At 40.4% G+C, this 24382-nt stretch overlaps 1 protein-coding gene across 6 annotated transcripts in view; it reads left to right on the forward strand.

Annotated features, from left to right (window-relative positions):
- The window catches only part of CSMD3 (CUB and Sushi multiple domains 3), a 933126-nt gene that overhangs the window by 512900 nt on the left and 395844 nt on the right, over positions 1-24382 (forward strand). For all 6 annotated transcript variants that reach the window (XM_060243303.1, XM_060243304.1, XM_060243306.1 and 3 more), the window contains one exon: positions 15122-15243. In XM_060243303.1, coding sequence (XP_060099286.1) covers positions 15122-15243 — 122 coding nt within the window. The remainder of the gene's footprint in view (positions 1-15121; positions 15244-24382) is intronic.

Genomic DNA, 24382 nt, shown 5'->3' on the forward strand with positions numbered 1-24382 from the left:
GTCCAAATGAAATCTGTAGAATATTTTTGCTTCTGATCGCTGTATATTGTTTTGCTAACAGTTTTGGTTCACTGAATTTACTTATAACATTCACATATCCAAGATGATGATGGCGACGATGATGCTGATAAGCAACATTTATAGTCTATATTTTTTGTGAGACTCAAGGTGGATTACAAATATGATAAGAACTATTCAATCATTCAGACAACTACTTGTGAAGTATGATTAAACAATTTCAGTTTATTTCAGTTTATTTATTTCAATTTGAATGCTGTGGGGCTTAGCAGCTTACAGGTATGAGAAAAACTATTTTGTGAGCAGAGTACAACATATGATAAAACGGTTCAGGCTAGTTCATGTCTTCATACATTAAGGTGCTTACTTTATAAGGAGATATATATATATCCTTATAAAATAAGCACCTTAATATATATTATATATAATAGCAGATTTTGTTATATGTGAACCAGCTTTGGGTTCTGAGTGCCATTCTTTTTTGACTTCCTATCTAGCTCCCCATTTTGCCTCTATTCCATATGCTAGGTTTGCTAATGGACCTGGAGAAAAACTGTAATCAATGTGTGGAAATGGGCAGCTGAGGCTTTTAATGACATAGAGGTTTTCATAACATAAACCACAGAAAAGGACAACTAAACTGATTGCAGGATGGAACATCTTCCCTATGAGGAAATGTTAAAGAGGTTAGGGCTCTTTAGCTTGGAGAAATGATGACTGAGGGGTGATAGAGGTTTACAAAATTATGCAAGGGATAGAGCAGGTAGAGAAATAAGAACTTTTCTCCTTCTCTCATGATAAAAGAACTTATGAACACTCAATGAAATTAATGAACAGTAAATTTAGAACAGATAAAAGTAAATGCTTCTTCAACAAAAGAGTAATTAACACATGGAATTCACTGCTGCAAGAAGTGGTGGTGGCTACAGGCATAAACACCATCAAGAGGAAACTGGCTAAATCATGGAGCAGCGGTCCACCACTAGCCACAAGGTATAGATGGAAAATTATGTCTGGGTAGTGATGCTCTATCTTGGTGCTTCAGGGGCCACAGTGGGAGGGCTTCTGGAGTTCTTGTCCTACTGGTGGATCTCCTGATTGCACTTAGGTTCTTCCCAGTGTGTGACACTGAGTGCTGGACTAGATAGGCCATTGGCCTGACCCAACAGGATTTATTTTGTGTTCTTATGTTAATAACATCACCTGGTAAATACATCCCATGAAGCTTTTGTTAAAGGAACAGGAACTCCCCCCCCCCCATACACACCAAGCAGTTGACAACCTTACTTTATGCAGGCAGGAGGAAAAAGTATTGTCCCAAATATATACCTGTCAAACACAAGCTTTAAACAAATTCCTCTTTATAGGTCATTATCACCTGTTATGATTTCTTTGATGCTATGGACTAGAACTGTAATAAAAACATGGGGTCTGTTAACTTTGTATGATAATAGGATGAGTTCTGCTTGGTAGGTCATGAGTTGTGGAGGCCTATTTAAAATATAGAGTGAGCTCAATTTTTTTCCAATATTTGTTAATTTCTAAGGTGATTTACTTAGCTGCACATGGACTAAAATTAGCAGCAGTACAGAAAAGGGATTGTATTCAACCAGCTTTTCTGCTGGTGGAAGAAAGGGGTCATCTGACTACCAAAAAGGATACGCTGAAGATGGGACTTACATGAACAAAATCTATGCAGGACAGGGGCTATAGTGGAAGGGGGAGGGGTTTGTGGGACTGAGTGAAAAAACTGTCTGGATCCTACCCAAGGTTTAGATAGTTGTTATGAAGGGATGATTTGCACATTCATAAAGAATTCTATATTTTGGGAAGGTATGATAAATTAGTAGTAGAGCACATATTTTCTATCATTAGCATCTCTGGGTATAAAGATCTGGGGTAGTGGGATGTGAAGATTTTAGTTTAGCCCTTTGCAGAGTAGATAATATTGGGCTTGATAAACAATGTTCTGACAGAATCTGGCTATTTTATATATATATAAAATATATATGATTTAATATGGCCTTTGGCAAAGAAAGACAGTGATCACCAACAGCTAATTGTTCTGACTTGGTTCATAGTCTAGCAAGATGCACTCCTTCTCCTTCTTACTCTCTGTTTATAGCTCCTGGCCTGGGACATTCTACCCTTGCCAAAGCATTGGACTTGATGCTATTAAAAATGGCTTTCCAAATGTATTTCTCTCAGGGTCATTTATCCCAGCAAGCAATTCTACCACTGCTTTTTCTTTTTCTTTTTGCATACCAAGGCTGAAGAAGGAGAGTGATGGTAGTATAGGCTGGTAGGGCATAGCCTGAGAAATGGTGCAATGGCCATTTATAACATCATGGGGAAAAGCTATCGCAAGCCTACATTAGCACAGTGGCCCCTGATAAGGCAGAAGGAGCTGCTCTGACTGTTGGCCTACTTTTAAGCCCAGTCCCATCCCCAAAGTGTCTGTTCTGCTCAGTCATGTGTATCTGCTGGCAGGGAAAAAACAACAAGGAACAATAACCAATGTAATTGCACCATTGTGTAGGTAGAAACTTGACTGGGCAACCAGAAAGTTACTCAACTGCTGGGAGAAGGGGCATTGTATTTTTAAGGGGAGCACTTTTATCTAAAAAACATTGCTGTAATGCCATTCATATGAAGTAAATTTTTACTTGCTTACATATCCTTCTGGAGCATCTTCTGCCTACTCTGATAGTGGTGAAAAGTGCTGTCAAGTCACACCCAACCTATGGTAACTCCATAGGGTTAACACAGCAAGAAGAGGAAGAGATTGGATGTATACCCACTTTTCATTCGGAGTCTCTGAGTGGCTTACAATCTGCTTCCCTTCCTCTTGAGAGAACAGCTCTGTGAGAACTGTGGCTGACCCGACGTCACTCAACAGTTGCATGTGGAGGAGTGAGGAATCAAACCTGGTTCTCCCACTACACCAAATTGGCTCTCAAGAGACAAACAGAGGGGTCTTGCCATTAGGGGTGTGCATTCAGTTTGGCTGAACCGAATCAACTGCCGAATCACTCCTGATTCGGCTGTATATGGAATCGCATACAGCCGAATCCAATCGGGGCCCATTATGCGGGAGCCGAGTATAGCTCCCCGTATACTTCCATATAGATATTCGGAAGTATACGGAATTCAATGCAAAAGGCAGGAAAGAGGCTTCTGCAGCCTCAGGGGAGCTGCTTGCCTCCTTTCCTGCCTTTGGTACCCTTTTCTTGCCTCTCCCATAGCCTCCCTGGGATCAGGGAGGGGGGAGGGGGAGGGGGAGGGGGAAGAGGAGCCCCAGCAGCCAATCCAAAGCATGCATTTGCAAAATGCATTGCAAATGCATGCTTTACAGGGCTGTTGTGTAGCTGATCCCCCAGCCATCAGCTCAGCAACATTGTTGTTCTTTTGATCTTTTGCTTACTTGGGTATCCAAGTAAGCACTGTTGTCTGGCCAATCACAGAGCAGTGCTATTTTTTGAAACTGCTCTCTGTAGGGCTAGAGAACCTTTTTAAGGAGTCTGCCTGGCTGGACTCCTCCATTGCTGCTGTGTTGGTGTGTGTTGGTGTGAGAGAGAGATTATGCTGTGCTGGCCCTTGGCCTCAGCTGCTGCTGCTCTCTCTCAGCCTTACCAGACTTGCCTGGAGTAGAGAAGACGTCTAAGGTAAGACAGTCTTGGGGTTCTTGTTTTTATTTTAGTTGGTAAAAGGACTTTTTAAGACTCAGAATCCCTTTACTTATCCAGATTTGGGTGGTGGGTAGCTTATTTGGGGTTAGGGTTAGGGTGTTCTGCTGGGGGAGGGGGCCTGGGGTGGGTTTTTTTTGCCAATTTGCCCATATCTTACTTTAGTGAGAGGACTTTTAAAAGTGCAGTGTCTTTTTACTTTTCCTGATTTGGGTGGCTTGGATTTCTTGGGGTTAGGGTGAAGTTTTTTTTTGGGGGGGGGGTGGGGGGTTGGTAAAGTTCCTGTATTGTTAAAAGTTAAGTTTTTTACTGTTTTAAAAGGATTCTGTGTTTGATTTGTTGCTGCTGTATTGTGCTGCTGTTGTTCCTTTTCTCTTCTGGTTTTGGTTCTTGGGGGGGGGGGCTGTTTGGCCTAATTTTCATTGTTTAAAAGGCCACTTTTTAACAGTTGAGTTTCTTGGCCTTCTCCTGTTGTCCCTTTTTCTGTTTCTGTTTTTTTTTGGGGGGGGGGGGAAGCTGGCACCTGGGTGAGAGACCCAGAACCAGCAGGTTTGTTGTAATTGGCCAGCTCTCCCCATGTTGTTTGGGGCAGGGCTGGAGAGCTGGCATCTGTAGATTGTGTGTTCTGTGGCAGGGAAGCTGGCACCTGGGTGAGACCCAGAACCAGCAGGCTTGTTGTGCTTGGCCAGCTCTCCCTGTGTTGTTTGGGGCAGGGTTGGAGAGCTGGCATCTGTAGATTGTGTGTTCTGTGGCAGGGAAGCTGGCACCTGGGTGAGAGACCCAGAACCAGCAGGCTTGTTGTGCTTGGCCAGCTCTCCCCGTGTTGTTTGGGGCAGGGTTGGAGAGCTGGCATCTGTAGATTGTGTGTTCTGTGGCAAGGAAACTGGCACCTGGGTGAGAGACCCAGAACCAGCAGGCTTGTTGTGCTTGGCCAGCTCTCCCCATGTTGTTTGGGGCAGGGCTGGAGAGCTGGCATCTGTAGATTGAGTGTTCTGTGGCAGGGAAGCTGGCACCTGGGTGAGAGACCCAGAACCAGCAGGTTTGTTGTAATTGGCCAGCTCTCCCCATGTTGTTTGGGGCAGGGCTGGAGAGCTGGCATCTGTAGATTGTGTGTTCTGTGGCAGGGAAGCTGGCACCTGGGTGAGAGACCCAGAACCAGCAGGCTTGTTGTGCTTGGCCAGCTCTCCCCATGTTGTTTGGGGCAGGGCTGGAGAGCTGGCATCTGTAGATTGTGTGTTCTGTGGCAGGGAAGCTGGCACCTGGGTGAGAGACCCAGAACCAGCAGGCTTGTTGTGCTTGGCTAGCTCTCCCCGTGTTGTTTGGGGCAGGGTTGGAGAGCTGGCATCTGTAGATTGTGTGTTCTGTGGCAGGGAAACTGGCACCTGGGTGAGAGACCCAGAACTAGCAGGCTTGTTGTGCTTGGCCAGCTCTCCCCATGTTGTTTGGGGCAGGGCTGGAGAGCTGGCATCTGTAGATTGCGTGTTCTGTGGCAGGGAAGCTGGCACCTGGGTGAGAGACCCAGAGCCAGCATGCTTGTTGTGCTTGGCCAGCTCTCCCCACATTCTTTGGGACAGGGCTGGAGAGCTGGCATCTGGTTTTGCTGCAGCCATGTCTTGAGCAAATTGTGTTTTGTGTGGCAGGGTTCATAGAGTAGATAGATGTATATAGTGCATTTGGGTCCTATAGAGATTCTCTGGTGTGAAGTTAGGTTTGGCTTTGGGTGCCCCAGGAATTGGACCCCCTGGCCCAATCTTTTTGGGACTTGCGGGGTTTGTAGGGGAGAGTCCCCTGCAGGTCCCCTGCAAATATGGGGGCTCTCACACAAACCCCCTCCCCTCCAGGCGGCTTCAAATATGCCCTATTTGCCATTGATTTCAATGGCCCATAGGGTATAATGGGGCCGTATATTCGGAAATAGCCGCTCATCTACCGTATATGCGACTATTCCAACTACAGAATTCAGAAATATACGGGATTCCGTATCCCCCCCTTATATTTCCGAATCCGTGTACTACCGAATTTTTTTTTTGCACATCCCTACTTGCCATTGCTTGCCTCTGCATAACAACCTTAGACTTCTTTGGTGGACTCCCTTCCAAGTACTAATCAGGGCCAACTGTGCTTGGCTTCCAAGATCTGATGAGATTTGTCTAGCCTGCGCCATCGAGGTTATGGTGCCTTCCATAATGCCCATCTGCAGGAGCCTTACTAAAGTATACCAATTTCAGTTGTGGTTCAGAAACTTATGATTAAAGTCCATTGAAATCCATGCTTGATGCAGAACACTTGGAACTCTTTCCTTGTGGCTTTATTTATACACCAGATTTTTTAAAACTATGATTGCTGTCTAATTTTTACTTTAGTGAGTCCTTCATTATTGCATACTACCAATCAGCTAATAAGATAATATATTACTTGATAAAAATCCATTCCATTTTTAGTCTTTCTGTCTCTTCGACACTGATGTTACCAACCTTTCCACTGCCATTTTATTTGAGCCAAAATTCATTATGACTTCCTAGTATCGTCCTCATCTCTACAAGCCAAGTGCTGGCAGCTTTCAAAGTTGTAACCATTCCATGACTCTGTAGCATTCCAACTTTTTGAGTTTCTAATTTTTTAAGCAATTCTGGCATGGAACTCTTATGGTAATTAAGCTTTCAGGTAAGTTACTTCCTTGCTTTAAGCTTCTGTATTTAGCTTAGTGTCATGCTGGCAGATATTGCCTACACCAAAAGTCATCCAACCACCTGGCATTGGGTGGTGTAGGCGATGTAAAGGCAGTCAAACACTTTTCTCAGATCAGTTAACATTGTAGATTAATAGTCAAGAATGTCACAGAGCTTGCCTGCATCCTATTGTCTGAGACAGCATTTCTCCCAGTCAACTTTAGCCCTGGGACTATTGTGAAGAACTGCATTGGCCAATTACACAGTTGGCGTTTTTACATTGACAGTTTGCGACTCTCTATCACCACACTGGAAACTCACCTTTTACATTACCTAACGTTCTCATAACTGTTTTGGATCGTTGCTGTCCGAAGCATCTACATTTGTTTTGGTGAGATGAGCTCTGGAACTGCTGCTGCAACATTTTTCTCAAAACTAGTTTTGTTCTGGCCATTTCTCTACAGGCATTTCAAACTTGTATTATAGAAGTTTTCATGCATTTTAAAAGACTCCTCCAAAAGCCACAAGGTACAGTAATTTGCATGAGAACTGACAGCACTTGAATTTTTTACATATCATTGCTTGCCTCATCTTGTAATTTAAATGTGTATTGTTTTTGCAGTGCTGACACGATTTTCAAGCTATTGTATACATTTAACTAAGCACTGGTATTCCGTCTGCCCTCTGATCAGAGACCCCCCTCCAAATTGAAACGCTTTCAGCAGGAGGTATAGAAATTTGTCTATGCAAAATGAGCACAGCAAATCCACCAATGTAAAAGGAAAATAATTAAAGCAGAATGGTGGCAGGCAATTTGAAGACTCTAAAACTCTGGATCAAACTGAATGTAAAAACACCCAGTGTTTCTTGGAGGGCAGGGAAAATTCAAGCAGCAGCCATTAGGTGTATGAACTGTTTAGTGCCATACCTATGCTGAGCTGCTCCTCAGTTTGCTTGGCTGGACAGATCCTGCCTAGGCTGGGCTGGTCTGTTTTCTCAATCAACCAGTTTGATTCATTTCAAGAACTAATTCATTACTAGAACAAAGGAATAGACAAGTTGCACCTTTAAGACCAACTAAGTTTTATTCAGTTGGTCTTAAAGGTGCAACTTGTCTACTCCTTTGTTCTGTTGCTTCAGACCAACACGGCTGCCTACTTGGATCTAATTCATTTCTACTAGCCAGCCTTTCCTCTGACCTTTTCCGGGGGAGGGGGTAGTAAAGGCAGAAGACATTTGGTCTCTGAGGTGGGGTAGTTTGGAAGACGTATGATTCTGTGCAGATTAATCTCTGGTTTGTTTTGCTCCTTACTGAGAAGACTGTTTCTTGTTCTTTGGCATTATTATTTTTAAATTATTATTTGTTTTTGTTGGCTTGTTGACTTTTCTGTTTGCTCTCAGCAGGTTACTTCGCATCTTTTTGTAGATTAGTGATTTGGGATAACATCATATTTTTCATTGCTTAGGTTTGGATAATTAGTGTTCTGGCCTCAGGTTTCCTTGTTACGCTGGTCTCTTTGGGACTCTTACAGACTACCACTCTGCATATTATGGGGGCACAGGAGCAGGGTGCACTTAGATCTAGTTCCCAGGGGGTTCAGCCTTGTGAGCTGGTTGATCCAGCAGGCCTCCCCTCGCCCTTAGCTTAAATAGTCTGAAGCAAAGTATCCCCAGCTGTTCTAGTGGCAGTTTCGAGAAGTCCTACTGTGATCATATTAACCAAATTTCTTGAGCATAGGTTGTCACTGTGATCTCATCCCCACCTATACACTTTTTCTCACAGTTAAAATGTCTGCAAAATGGTACACATCTATGTGTTTGTGTAGTTGTGGTGGGGTTTTCTTTTAGATGAATACATTTTTCATCCCCTTTTCATATTAAAGAGGTACCTCTTTATCAGGAATCTCACTTAAAAGTTTTTACTCTGTTAAAAAGCATACAAGTTTACTACAGAAGTTCTCCTGTATTCCTGACATGATTGAGTCCCTTTAAAACTGTGCAATACAATTAGTTTTAATAAAACCTGATTGCCATATAACACATTATTCATAAGTTACTTTAAACAGCAGGGGGGTACATTCTTTATACAGTGACAGAAGGTAATATTCTGCAGACAATGTTCTTTACAAATACAGAAGTTTCCAATGTATGCTAATCAGCAAAGCAGACCTTCATAACCACTGATTAACTGTTGCTAGTTATAACCCCTTTATTCAAAAGCTGTGGTTTGTGATTTAAATCAGAGATAATTTTATTTCTGGAAAGTGTCCCATATTCTCTTTAGTGCTGCACAGCTTGCTTGACTCCTACCAATGGAGCTGCCAGCATGACTAATTTTTTTTCTGGGGTACTCCAGGGTTCTTCAGTACCCCTGCAAGCTATATGACAATCTGTGATGGTTCAGAGTCACAGTTCTGCATGATGTCAATTATTTACCATCTTTACAAGAACATGAAATAATACAGGAGCCATTGTAGGAAGCAGGAGAAAGTATGCGTATGGAATAATGGTAAATCATAATGAAGGTGTGGTGTCCCCATGTTGTAGAACAGGTTAAACATGGTTGCTGTCCTTATGTGTGAACTTCTTCCTTAATGCTGGTAATCAGAGGTTTCTACAGTTTCAGAGCTGCTCATTGTACAGTTGTTGTCAGAGTACCTTAATACCTTTGAACATAAGGTATCCTCTTATAATTGAATGATACACTTCATTTTGAAATACATTTCTTGAAGAAGTCAATTGCAAAGGTATTTTTTCTCCCCTGCTACAGATGGTCCCAGATGGAACAATTATGATTGTTCACAATTTAGGGTCATGATGCAAACTCTGATGAACATATGAAGCTGCCTTATACTGAATCAGACCCTCGGTCCATCAAAGTCAGTATTGTCTACGCAGACTGGCAATGGCTCTCCAGGATCTCAAGCTGAGGTTTTGCATGCCTATTTGCCTGGACCCTTTTTATTTGGAGATGCCAGGGACTGAACCTAGGGCCTTTTGCTTACCAAGCAGATGCTCTACCACTGAGCCAGCATCCCTCCCCTGATCAATTACAAAAGCAGGTTCTAATCTCCACCACCATTCTCAGATTGCCTGTGGTCTATTAAATTCACTCTCTGATTCGGCTAACCTGAACAGTTTTACAATGTTCCAAGTCTCATCTAGCCCTGGCCTGGAGGGCCCAGGCTAACCCGATCTCATCAGATGTCAGAAGCGAAGCAGTATCGCCCTTGGTCAGGATTTGGATGGGAGACCACCAAGGAATACCAAGATTGTTATGCAGAGGCAAACAACTGCAAACCACTTCTGAAATGTCTTGCCTTGAAAACCCTACAGGGTTGTCATAAGTCAACTGTGAGTTGAGGTAAAAATCGATTTATTTAGAAGTATCATGTAATGTTGCATAGGGCAGTATTACAAATCTTTTCAGAATAACTGACAAAGTTTTCAATAATCCTGTGATTTGGGTATGGACTGCAATTACTATTCTTCAGTTGCAGGGTACGTTCAATCTTATAGTGCCATCCTAACTAGAGTTACACCCTTCTGAGCCCATTAACACTAATGGATTTAGAAAGGAGTAACTCTGCTTAGGCCTGCGCTGTTAATCTCTAGCCATTTTAGCTTCCCACTGAACTTTCTTTCTAACCCAGTCTACTTCTTTATTAAATATTTTGATGGATACTGTGTTGTGGTTTTTTAAGATTATGTAGCAACTTTCCTTTATCTCATGCATTTTCACAATTTGCTGCCTAGTTCCTAATTTGCCAGATGGGGGAACTGAGATTGTACTCTACATTAGTGTATTGCTTCAGACCATCTTTTCCTATGTCACCTCAAAGAACTTCTTTCTTGCTTTTCCTGCTCTATGTAGGAGGCCTGACAGAGGCAGCAAGATTTCCATAGTATTAGAAGACCACGGAGAGCAGGAACACATGGGAAAGAATTTGAGCAGTTGTATCTGGATGCAGTCTTGGTCACTAAAATCAATGTTGTTGTTCCCCATTGGCTTAAATGGATTGAGGGATGATCCTTGCATTTAGGAGAGATGAGTTTGCACTATTTTCACTACAATACTTTTCATTGGTATTATAATTAAAGGGTTAATAAGCAAACTTGCTCAATTAGTCAGTCAGTCTTGTTGGATGGATTTGGACAGGGATCATCCAGAAGGGCAGTCAGGGTCAGGAACTATCTCAAATGTACTTTTTTCTATCATTGTGTATATGGGGATGAGATCAGTTGTTCAAAGAAACTCAGTGAGCCTGAACAATTAAGGTGCTTACAGTTTTAATTTCTCCTAGTTTTCAAGTTCAAAAGTATGCTCACTGAGAAATTAATTTTTTTTTCTAACAAAAATAAATAAATCCTGGATATTAGCATTTAGCACAACTGTACTTTTCAGATCTGCAAACTGAATTTACTTTACTTCTTTTACTGGTGTAATCTGAAGATTGGTTAACAAGTGCTTTACCAATAATGACTATACTTAGCCTGCAATCCTATGCACACTTATTTAGGAATACGTTCAATTCAACTCAGCATGATTTATTTTCAAGTGAACAGGAATCAGGTTGAGCTATTAGGATTTATATGATACTTTAGAGTGTTTAAAATACTTTACATGCATTATCTCAGTAATTCTTATAACAAGACTATAAAATATTCCAGCCAGCCTTCAGTCCAAATCAGCTTTACAATTAAGTGTGCGAGAATTATTGACACACAAACAAATGGTTAGTTTATATGGCAGTCATTCTGTACATGAACATTTTATATATATATTTACAAATTTGTATCTCGTTTGTCTGCCCTTATAGGGGCCACCAAGATAGCTAACAATTTAGTGCATGATAAAATCATATTTTAAGAAATCATTAAAATCAACCAACCCTGAACAAACATTATTAAAACAATTAAAAACAGAGTTAAGTGCATGCAAAACATACAAACAATAGTTAAAATATTGGTTAGGAAGGAAGAATAATTGAGGGAATGCCAAATGAAACAAACAAAAAAACCCCAGAGTCTTCAACTGCTGGTAGAAAATGGCAACATATGGGGACAGACAAATTTCCCTGGGGAGTGAGTTCCAAAGTGTTAGTACCATGACTAAAAAGGCCTCTCAGGTTGCCACCTGTCTAATCTCAGAAGAGAAGGGGGCACCTGAAGCAGGGCCCTTCCAAAGATGACCATAGTGGTTGGACAGATTCATACGTGCGTATAAAATCCTTCAGATAAGTTGGTGAAGAACCATATAAGGTTATGAAGGTCAAGTCCAGTACCTAGAACTGGGCCTGGAAACAAATTGAGAGTCTGGGAAGTGATATGTTCCCTATTAACCATTCCAGTTAACATCTTGGCCACAGTATTCTGTACCAATTGAAGTTTTCAAATTCTTTCAAAGGGATATATGTCCAGTGTTTTTGTGCTTTAAAAACACAATGTATAATCATTATATATAATTGGAGTTCATTTCAGTCCAGAGCAGTGATTTAAAAAATAAAAATAAATAACAACCACAGTGCTTGTAATGTGCTTAAAATTATTAATGCAAAACTAGTAAAACTGCAGTGCCATTAGCAAGCTAAGCATAATGATGCTATTGGCAGTGGAACTGAACTCTTCAAGCATAAGACAATTTTGTTTAAAGTTAGCTAACAAAGATGACTGTCCTCAAGAACTGAAACATGGATGGGACTGGTGTCCTTGATGCATTCCAAATGTGAATGTACCATATTAGAGTGCAGAGGAACTTTGGAAAGCGGTCTGTTCTGTAATATTTTAACTAGCAATAAAATGTGCAGGTTAATGGGGTAAAACCTGGGGGGGAAAGATTTCTCTTTGTAATGAGGCAGTTTTAATGGATAATGGATGATACTGCAGAAAACTATGCAGACAGTTGGAGATAGCTATTTCACATCTGAAATCCTCCACATTTTTCATTCACTTCAACAACAGTTGCTAACGAATGATTTCTAGTATGCATTTTGTTGAAATTAGCACAAGGGGGGTGCTGTGAAAGTATTGTTTATGTGATTTCAATAATGCTTGGTTATAGACCTCTGCAGACTTTCCTTGGCAAAGTATTAAATCAAGTGATTGTCAAACACCAAATCCTAAATGTCCCATTACAGTCACTGAGCACTGTGTGTGTGGGGAGGAGGGAATTAGGGGTACAAAATTCAGGGACTCAATTCATTTTGGTAACCTGTGTAACTGGGATTATCCTACATTCATAAAATTTATGTTCGTTTATTTTATTTCAGTGGAGTTTGTTGTTCTAATTAACTTTATTCATTCAGTCAGTCATTCATTTGGATATTTTTATCCTGCCCTGCTCTACAAGTAGGCTCAGAGAGGTTTATAACATATAATGCAAAAGTAAAATCATATTTCAACCAATAAAACAATTCATTAAAATATCACCTAAAACAATTGAAATCGGACAGCTAATTTCAGTATCTACTAGCAGCATAGCAGATAATTTTTTCTTTCAGTGTCTGCTGGGTTCATGCCAGGGAGAGTGGGCTGTGTTCTGTATAAACCTATGTGTTATTCTGTAAACTGCAATAGAAAGGCAAATTATTTTGTTTTATTTGTTTTAGATTAGTATCATACAGGTGCAAGATGGAATTTTTCTCCAGGGGCCCATGGCAGCTCCTGTCACTGTGGTATTTTGCAAGTTAACTTTGAAATTTAGGAGATCTACATCATGGAAAAGGAGATTGTATGCCACTCTGAGACTCCGAGTAAAGGGCAGGGTATAATTCCGATCTCTTCTTCTGCTACTACTACTAGGTGCAAAGTTGCCTGCTAGTTGGTCATCTACATTGCACAAGCATCTGTAGACAGGCAGACTGCCATCACATGTTATCTAGTAGCAGGTCTAATAACTACCATAATTTCAAAAGTAGTGATGAGCATAAACAATATTTTGAGATATCTGCAACAACTGTGTTGTGGTTGAAAATATCTGTCATTTATATTGGTGACAAAGTCACAGGTAATTGTACTGTGGTGTATTACCTGCATTCATAACTGGAGGGCATGCTACATTTCAGTTAGCAGTTGGTGAAAATACAGATGAGATTTATCTCTCATCCAAGTTGATGGACCCCTTGAAATTTATCCATGGACCCCTGGGACATCTGTGGACCCTGGGTTAAGAACCCCTGCTCTAAAGTTGCCCATGTTAATCCATACTGATAGATGTGTGGCTACTAAATTTGCATTTGTGTTTGTCTCATCACATCTATTAAGCAAAGAAATAAGAAAACAGTCTTGCTATATTCTTTCTTATGGTGAACTCTCCTCTACCTCCTGATTTTCTTTAAAGTGGATAAAACCACACTTTGAATGTAAAAATGCAAGGGTATCAGTGTTTGAATATTTTATGAAAAGGCTTATGCATAAATTGTGCATCTATTTACTCTAATACAAATTTCATTATTGTGTTTTGGGATGTAATCTCTGGATTTATATGATGTATCCTCCCTTATTAAAATCCTGAAGTTTCTACATAATAACAGATGGCAGTGAAGAAAGTGACTGTGGGATGTGCCTTCTGCATATATTATATCAATTCATCTAATATCTAAAATCCTATATAAATAGCAGCAGCTGTCAGATATATGTATGAAAAAAAGCAAATCATAAAAAGGAACATTTGATCTTTCATTTACAAGTTGGAAGACCTAATGTGCACCATGTTCTATTGTGTTATTAAAGTGTGATAGTAGTTCTGCTGATCTAAATCAAATATTTGAGATTATTCTTACAATAAATTGGTTTGGCTCAAGGTGTTTGTTACATGCATTATGTAGGGTGTGAACTTTTAAGAATAAAACAAAACAAGGACCTACTGTTCCCTAACTGCAATCAGAAGCCTGTGGAAATCAAGAATAGCTTGTATGTCAATGTTTGAGATGTAAATCTATCATCCTTGTTAATTCCTTTTTTCAGAAAGGTAGACAGGCTTCTCACAAGAAATGAAGATTCAGGGCTAAAAGGCCATACATGGTATGGGCAGCCTGAGGCTGGGGGCAGGGGAACCCCCACAAAAGCTGGCCAGTGAGGGAGATTCTGTTCCCAACTGGCCTGAAGATGACATGAAGACATCACCCAGAAGTGATATCACAGCACCAATGCCACACACTGATGCTCTAGTTTTGGGGTAAAACTCTTTCATAAAATCATCTACAAACCATAGAGTTTTGCCCCAAAACTAGAATGTCACCCTTCAATGTTGGTGACATGATGATGTCACTTCTGGGTGATGTCATTGTGCAGCACATGTAAAATGTGTGTGACGGAAGCACTTGGACAGAACAAAGGATTCCCCTGCTGGCTGCTGGTAGGACCTGGCAACCCTAGGCACTAATAGGTGACCATACCTTACTTAATTTTAGTGTATAGACTTAAGACCTGGAATCAGAGGGCTGGAGTTCTCCTTAAAACTCTCAGGATGTAATATGAAGTAGCTAGACAGAGTGGTGGTTCCCTTTCATTGTCCAAAGGATGGGTCAGGTCAAAGGAATGCTGCTGATATCATTGGCATATCCCAGGGCTTTGACTCTGTGGAGATCTGTTTTAAATGTAGCAGACCTTCCAATAAATCTCATGTCTGAATGCTTTCCCAGTTTTGTACTTATGGAATAATTCTAATGGATATGAATATCTTAATAAAAGCTATGCATAAAAATATTGTGTTATGACTATTACAACTTTTTATTCCTTCTTTTATAGAAAAGACTTGTGGATCTAATCTTCAGGGACCCAGTGGAACCTTTACATCACCAAATTTCCCATTCCAGTATGACAGTAATGCTCAGTGTGTTTGGGTCATCACAGCAATCAACCCAAATAAGGTAAATTAACATCTAGAAACATTTTAAATATCTTTATTGAATAATGGAAATCAACGTACAGAAGGACTGACTACTTTATAATATGACTTTGGTATACCTTGTCCATCGCAATTTTAATTGTTTAATTCACTGAATAATTCACCTCACATAGTTTCAAAGAAGTCAAATTATACCTGAAGATTTCCACATGAAATGTAAAACCATTTAAAAAAAAATGGATGGATAGAGTTGTCACTTCAAGACCTCTGGTCACATCACAAGTATGTATCAGGCAGCCCTGAATATAAAGAAAGCCACCTTATTTATCCATTTTTCCCATTCATCTTTCACCTTTTATCTTTTCCACAGATGCTTTTGAATTTCTCATTGATTGTGATCTGAAACCAAATACTTCTTATCATTCCTGCATTGCAGCATAGTGGAATGGAAACAACAACAAAAATTGTTTGTAATTTCTGTTCACTTGTTAAAATGCTTGAAACCACACAGCATCAACAAACAGGAAGCAAAAAGTAAAAATGCTACAAACTGTAAAGTGTAGATAAAAGAAATCACACCTGACACATTTCTATACAGCAGGGGTGGGGAACCTTTTTTCTGCCAAGGGCCATATGGATATTTATAACATCATTCGCGGGCCATAAAAAATTATCAACTTAAAAAACAGTGCTCCACCAAGGGAGAATGACTCAGGCCAGCAAAATTAATGCAATTTCTTTTTTCTATTTGAAGTCATGTGGGGAGAGCCTAATCTGGTGCATGTGCGCGCACTCACACACACACACACACACGGCCTGCCGCCCTAGGCAAATGCATAGGTCCAGGGCTTTGTAGAAAAAGCCCAGCAGGAACTCAGTAGTATATTAGACCACATCCCCTAATATTAGCATATTAGGCCACACTGTCTGGGATAATCAAGTGCAAACCGAACTGTGACAGTAACTTTTACAGACCTTGCAGCAATTCTGACCAGCCAACCAGGCCCCAGGGAGGCGGCCGCACAGTACATCTGGGCCCTGTGATCCCTTCCTGGCCCTGGGGAGGCTTCTGCACAGCACGGTTGGGCCCCATGATCCTCGCTGGCCAGCCAGGCCCCAGAGAGGCTGCCATATGGCTCGGTTCAGCCCAGCAATCCCCGAGGGCCATACCAAGTGACCTCAAGGGCCACAAACGGCCCTCAGGATGGAGGTTTCCCACCCCTGCTATACAGGTTCATCTAGGGGATCAGATACAGGATTCTCTCTGGAATTCTTAAGGGTTGCTGTTGTGGAGTAATGGGGTAGAATCTTTAAGTTTTTGTACTTGTTGAAAGGAGCAAGGCAAATCTATAGACTTCCAGACTTTGCAGAAGCAATCAGTTCATTTTGAGCAATATGTTTAAAGCTTTAAATTGAGCTGGTCTTCAATTTATTTCCATGGCTGTGACTCCCCAAGGACAGATTCCAGAACATATAATGGGTGTTGATTCTGGGATGATCTTGTATCACTTGCTAACTAAGCTAGTTTTGGTTGATATGTTCCAGAGGCGACACATATGGCCTTGAGGTAGAAATAGATTTAGATGTACATTTAAGGTTAACCCAAAAGTATTTTAAAATCTATTTTTTTATTTAGACTTTTCTGCCTTGCATTTTGAAATAAATATATTTTTTAAAAAACCATGAGCCCATCACAATGACTGTTCACTTTTTTTAAAGTAAATTTAAATACACACTTTATTTTCACATTTAATATATTTATTCATTTTAAAAACATTCATTAGCCACGTTTATAAGTGTATAGGAACTCAAGGCAGCTACAATGAAAATAATAATAAATAGAATAGAATATATAAAATGCATAATAATTAGAAGTTAAAATGAATAATTTAAACTGCTGATAAGCAGAAGAACTAATCAAATGCCAACATTAATAAAATTGAGAGTGAGAAGACCAGGTACATCTCCCTGGGGAGGTTGTTTCATAATCTTACAGCAGCCACTAAAAAAGGCCCACTCTAATGTACCCAGTAGATGAGCTTCTTTGGTCAATGGGACAGGCAAAAGGACCTTTTCCTGTGATCTTAACTTCCTAGGGGTGCCAACCCCCAGTTGGGGGCGTAGGATCCCCTGGTTTGGAGTCCCACCCCCCCACTTTGGGGTTATTAAAAAGCAGAGGGGGATGTCTGCTGAGCACTCGGTTATACCTTATGGAGACCGGTTCCCATAGGGTATAATGGAGAATCAATCTGTAGGTATCTGGGGCTTTGGGGGATGGGGCTGTGTTGTTGTTGTTGTTTTGAGGTAGAGGCACCAGATTTCCAGCAGAGTATCTAGTGCTTCTCCTCAAACAAACCCCCGAGTGGGTCCAATTCTATGAGCCCCAAAAGAAGGTGTCCCCATCATCCATTATTTCCAATGGAAGGAAGGCATTTAAAAGGAATGTGGTCCCTTTAAATGTGATGACCAGACCTCCCTTCAGAGTTCAATCATGCTTGTCTCAACTTTGCTCCTGGCTCAGGGTCCCCAGATATCTCCTGAGTCAGGTCTGGTAACCATATTGTTTCCCCAGCAGGCATATATGAGAGAAGAAGGTCCTTCAGATACCCTTGAATTGGAGTTGGGAGCAGATTGGAAGCCAGAGTAATAATTTAAGATTGGGGCACTTGATTTTAGTAACTGGCTGTAGCATTCTGCACTAGCTGTAGCTTCCAAACGCTCTTCAGTCCTTAAGTAGAGCACATTGCAATAGTCCAAACTATCCCTGTGACTAGATCAGGCAAAGTCAGGAATAGTCACAGCTGGCAAACCAACTGAAGCTGGGTGAAAGCACTCTAAACTGCAGCAGCCACCTGATTTTCTAAGGTGACTGCTGTATTGAGCAGTACTCCCAGACTGTGAACTTGACTTTTCCAGGGACAATTAACTCCATCCAACTATGGAACAACCTCCTCAGGCAGGTGTGCCTGGCCTCCTCAGTGGAAGTCTTCCAGAGGCAGTTGAAGGCAGTTTAATTAAGGACTGCTTGGTAATCCTAATTTGGGTTTTTAACCTGTTATTGTGATGGGTTTTAGAATTGCTGTTTGTATTAGCCGTTGTGGTCTGAAGCGGCAGAACAAAGCTCAAGTTTAAGACCATTTTATTCAAGGTATAAGCTTCCATGTGCACACACACAATACATACATCTGAAAAATCGTGTTTACACATGAAAGTTTATGTTGGTCTTAAAGGTGCCACTGGGCTCGAACTGTGTATTGTGTAGTAAGTTGTATACAATGTTTGATGGTGTGTATACATGTATGTGTATTTACATATGCGTGTGCTCATCAGTTATGCAAAGTGTCAGTAAATTCAGTTTTCTAGAAACCATAATTCCCCAAATTACATTTGGTTTAGAAAGATTATGGCAGATGGGGAAATTTCTGCGCCCGCAGCATATTCCAGATACAAAGTTCTGCAAAGGTCCATGAAAGATTCAAGCTGAGGAACGAATAAAAAACAAACCACTGTAAAGTGAAACAATGGCACCAGCTATATGAATCTGTGATTTGTTGCCAGTATGACAGGACTGCCCAATTGTGCTCCTGCTTTTTATGAGTCCTCCTTTAAAGGCTGGCTATAAAGTGAATACTGACATGCTCTCTCTGAACTTTTTTTCTATTAATTTTGGTACAGGATTCTACAGAGACAGCAGATCTCTCTCTCTCCTTTATGATCCAAGAACTAGTTTAGATGTTTTATTTATCTGTGCCTACATAGTGGTGAATCAGAATATACCAGACATCATAACATTTTTGATGACTACAGCAGTGCTGCATTAGAAATAGGGTGATTTCATGGTAACTTGAACTGAATTTGGTGAAGTCTGATAAAAAACTATATTTATTTATTACTTATTAGGATTTATACCCTCTCCATCCCGCCAAGGCAGGCTCAGGGCAGGTAACAACATAAAATGACATTTCAAATTTTAAAGCGTTGAGACCTTTGTTTTGGGACAAGTGACGTCTGTACTCATCTGAAACAGCACTTCCTCTCCTAAAGGACATGGGCATTTTTCTTCCTTTGTTCACTTGAAACAAATAAACTAAAACCCAGTTCAGTTCAAATAAACTAAAACCCACCAAGGTGCTCTTGGAGAAAAATACTCCCAACCACGGGTGGGGGGAGATTTGTGCTAGACTGTATTATACTCTTTGAAGATACACATTTCGAACTTAGGGATACTGTTAGGTCTGTGTCCTGCAGTGTCAGGTTTCTTGGCACGTAATTTCAGATATATAGCTGTGTTGGTATGCACAGATGTGCAAGATTCAAGAGCTCAGTAGCACCTTAAAAGGCCAACAAGATTCCTGTGATATAAGTTTTTAAAATTCAGCCCTCCCTTCTTGCCCAGTTAACTTGTTATGCCATTTACAGTCTTTCCTGAATAAGAAGAATCTGCTGGCCACACACGTCTATGTCTGATCGCATTGGATTACAGCAATTCACCCTATGTGTGACTCTTGAAAATGCTCTGAATTGTAGGCTTTATAATGCTGTCAGCCTTCTTCCTTTTAAATTGAGTGCTAAACCTATAACAAACTTGCTTAAACACATTTCTTTCTTTCTTTTTAAATAAAGTCCCAACTGCAAACAGATTTCATGGTAGCCCTGTGATTCAGCTTTGCTCCACAGAAGGGGAAAATCAGGCCCTGGAAATTCTCCATCAAGATAACTGAGAAAGGCTGCGCCTGCAGAAATCGATCAATAAATAAGGCCGCTGTGATTCCCTTCTCCATCCCTCACTAAATGTTTTAGTTAGAGAGGAAGCAAAATATATGGCTGCCTATGCGAACATAGCACATTGCCCTGTCTCAGGGCAGTCGTGGCACATGCATTATTCCAGAGTTTAACAGGCCTCTTAAAATCCTGTAATGAACCTTCGATCTTATATATTGACAGGTACTGAATGTAGTGAAATAGAGAATTGGATTTAACTCAGTGAGGTCTGAGGTGAAATCTATGAATGTACTCTGACTCAGATACCTCTTATTGTTTATACCATGTGGAAAACATATTCCTCTGCTGTGAAGAAAAACAAAATGAAGGGAGTGAAGTACTTTGAATGGGCTAATGTCTACTAATACCCGCAATCAGAACTGTGCTGAAAAATGCTTTAATTTCTTAACAATGTGAATGCAATGCCTATTCATAGGGACTTATCACAATATGACAAGAGCTTTTGAGTTCCTCCAGAGATAAGGCTGGATATGAAGTTGCCTTTTACTGAATCAGACCATTGATCCATCTAGCTCAGGAGAGAGAATACTTCAGGGCATGATGGAGAAGTCTTTAGTCTGCAGTGTGTGGAGGCTTCCCTTTCCCTATTTGTTTTGAATATCCACTGTGATTATGAGTTTTGTATTTGATTATGAGAAATGTATTTCATTTACATTTTATAGCCCACCTTTCTCACTGGGACTCAAGGCTGATTGCAGAGTGTAAATCAATGCAGTTAGTAGGATGGAAACAATGCAGAAATTACATAATGGGATAATACATACAGCAACAGGTAGAACATACTATACACAGTAGTATAGTCCACGGACCCTTTCCCTTTATTAAAGAATCTTGCTGAGCCATTTCATTATAATATAGCTCTATTACCTTTGTAAAAATGATTGCCTGAATTGTTTGAATCACAGAATTACAGAGTTGTAGGTACTCCAGGGTCATCTAGTCCAACCCCCGCACAATGCAGAAAATTCACAAATACCTTCCCCTAAGTTCCCAGAATCAGCATTGCTGCCAAAAGGCCATCTAGCATCTGTTAAACAGATTTTTAAAAAGCACTTCCAATTTGGTGGCATAACTGAGGTACTGCTATCCTTCTGTGGTGTTTATCAGTCCTTATCGTCTTCCTTCTTGAAGTACCCTTCCTCTATATCTTCCTTCAGATATCTAGTTCTTTTTTCTATAAATAGCTCTGCTGGGAATTGGCTCAGATCTCATATGAAACATAATAGCTCCTCCAGGGCATCAACACAAGAGGATGGTATTGATCTGTCAATCTTGAGTTCATTACAAAAAACACACAACAGTGTTATAAATGAAAAGGTGTAATTGTGCATATCCCCAAATGTAACTATCTCCCAGTGTATACAAGTGTGGAATTCACCTGATCTCATTCTTCTGTTGTGGCTACATTTCATCTTAAGCATCTCTTTCAGTGTTGCATGGCTTCAACGGTATCAGAGCAGCACAGAGATGAGAAATGTCTTTGGTCCTGAAATAGCATCACAGCAATGCTATTGGCTCCAGTCCTTGCATTGTTAACAAATGTGTCAGTCATTTTCAGGTCACAGTCATAGAGAAACAGTGCCAGACTTGGGCTAATGTAAGAAGAACAGATCCCTACTCATGCAAACAAAGGCATTTAATGGTTCCAGTTCTTGTTTTAAGTCACATTTTCAGTTCCATTTTTGACTCATTCGCTGAGCACTTCAAGTGCGTGTTTCTGATGAAAGGCAGTTTCTCAAGGAATCTTCTCTGCCAGTAGCAGCCTAGGGATTTATTGATCCCATAATAAACACTTAAAACGCAGTCAGAGAGGCTGCAATGACTTTCATATCAGTTTCCATGTGCTGACAAGTAGAAGCAAAGGAGATTATTTTAAAAAAAAAAACTAATTGTGGAGGAAGAAGTATGTAGATGAGAGTCAAAAGTTAATGTTCATTGATTGCAGGGCACAAAGGCCCCAGATATCACTGAGGTCAGTGTTTTTCAGTGTTGCTTTAATGATTCTTTGTATTAGCTTATCTTATTTAATCTGGAGCTCACTATAGGACTTCACCTCTGTGTATATTTAAAACTAGTGCTTGCTGTCTCTCCAGGTCTATCACACCTTTTTCAGAATCTGGCACATTATTGCTTTGAAAAAAAGAGTAGACTGAGATATTTAGATATATCTGTATGCTGTGAATTCTGGACATTGAGAGTTCCTAGCTGCAATATAGTAGAAGAGATATTGATTTATCGGTTCCAACCATTTATAGATTCACATACCATAACTGCTGAAATGTAATGTAACTTTAATGGTGTAATATGTCTGCCAAGAAAGCATTGTGATGTGACATCACCCCATGGGTCAGTAATGACTTGGTGCTTGCACAGGGGAGTAAAGGTAAAGGTAGTCCCCTGTAAAAACACCAGTCATTTTAGATTCTGGGGTGACATTGCTTTCACAACGTTTTCACAGCAGACTTTTTACATGGTGGTTTGCCATTGCCTTCCCCAGTCATCTCCGCTTTCCCCCCAGCAAGCTGGGACTCATTTTACCGACCTCGGAAGGATGGAAGGCTGAGGCAACCTGGAGCCGGCTACCTGAACCAGCTTCTGCTGGGATCGAGCTCAGGTCATGAGCAGAGAGCTCCGACTGCAGTACTGCAGCTTTACCACTCTGCGCCACACAGACTACCAGGGGACTACCTTCACCTTTATATCACTTATGGTTTCAGAGGGTAGCTGTGTTGGTCTTCAGTAGGAGAGCTAGATATGAGACCCATAGCACCTTAGAGCCCCAAAAGATTTTGAGGGAATGAGCTTTCACAAGTCACATTCGTCAGATAGCTTTGAGTATCAAAAGCTCATACTCAGAAAATCTTATTGGGCTCTAAGGTGCTAATACCTAATATCACCTATGAATTATGTTAAGGTTTCCCTCTGTTTTCTGCAGTTATTGTTTCAAATGGTGGCTTGATTTAAACTATATTCTAGGCCCCATTAAGAATTTTTTATGTTAAATCCATTCCTTGGTAATCTTTGGACCCTCATCATCATGTGCAGATTAGAATAATCAGCATGGGGGTGGGGGACAAGAACAAATAGGAGATATTTCTTCAAACCTATGGGAAACAAGCTTTGAAGAAAAAATCCATAACAGTTAAAAGAACACCTCTAAGATTGGTGAGCACTGACTAAGATGTTGGGATACCTCGAAAGGCCATTGATGATATTCTGGAATTGCTTAGAAGCCCAAACACGAAGAAGAAAGAGGAAGTGATAGTGGAAGAGCCAACAAAAAGAGAAAAAATATTGATGGCAGGGATCAAAAAAAGGAAATAAAATAGATGTGGGGGGAGAAAACAAAAGTGGTATGGGTGGGGAAAGGGAAACAAAGCAATAAAGGGGAGAAATTAATTGGGGGCTGGCATGGAATGGATGGAATTTCTCTCTCCTTTGCAGTCTCATGGGTACTTATTTGTTCAAAATAGTTGAACTGTCAGTTATTTTAAATCACTTGAACAATCATAAAAAATTATAATTCAGTTTTAAATATTCTAGATATCAAGCCTCAAACAGCTTTTCCCCCTACAATATTTTCAGTGATATATAATTTTCCCAATTTAATTAAATATAATCCATCCTGTTTAAAAATCAACCTACTTCTCTTTATTGTTGCTATCAAAAAGAGGATCTTCTGTGAATGGAAAGGTGATACTGTTGCAGACATCTCTTTAGCAGCAGAGCTAAGGACTCAAAGAGAATTCAAATGACCATGCTATAAAAGGGCAAATTCTAATGTGAATTCTAATGTGGGCAATATGTAATACGATAAACTTCTCTGAGTGCCGTTGAGCTAGTTTTTAGAATGTTTTTATTGTATTTTATTATTTTATCATATGTTGTACTCCGCCCTGAGCCCTACGGGGAATGGGCGGAATAGAAATATACTAAAATAAAAAGAACTATTGCACACCAAATGGTCCAGATATGCAATGTGGCTTTAAAAAACAACAATGCAATTGTGGGTGAACTTAGTGTTCTGGGAAATTTTGGGTTAAGAAAAGGATGGATAGTATTCTCCTCAGTACTTTCTATAAATACCCGGTGAGGTTTATTTTCATGCCATGTAACAGCCAACATTAAGATCCTAGCCTGTATTCCCAGTTGCTTCCTTGTACAGCAAACGTCTGCTAAGAAATTAGACCTTCAAGGGATGTTTGTGTCCTGAACTGTTTTTTTCCACTGGAAGTCTGCAAAATGGTTGTGACATCTTAATCTATTCCAGCTGATGCTTACATGAGGACTCTTAGCCATCTGTACACATTCTTGGCCTGAGGATTTTTCTCCCTATTGTAGTTTACATACAAACACATAAAGGGACCAACATTATACAT

The sequence above is a fragment of the Heteronotia binoei genome, chromosome 7 (assembly GCF_032191835.1).
Source record: "Heteronotia binoei isolate CCM8104 ecotype False Entrance Well chromosome 7, APGP_CSIRO_Hbin_v1, whole genome shotgun sequence".
In the NCBI taxonomy this organism is placed as follows: Eukaryota; Metazoa; Chordata; class Lepidosauria; order Squamata; family Gekkonidae; genus Heteronotia; species Heteronotia binoei.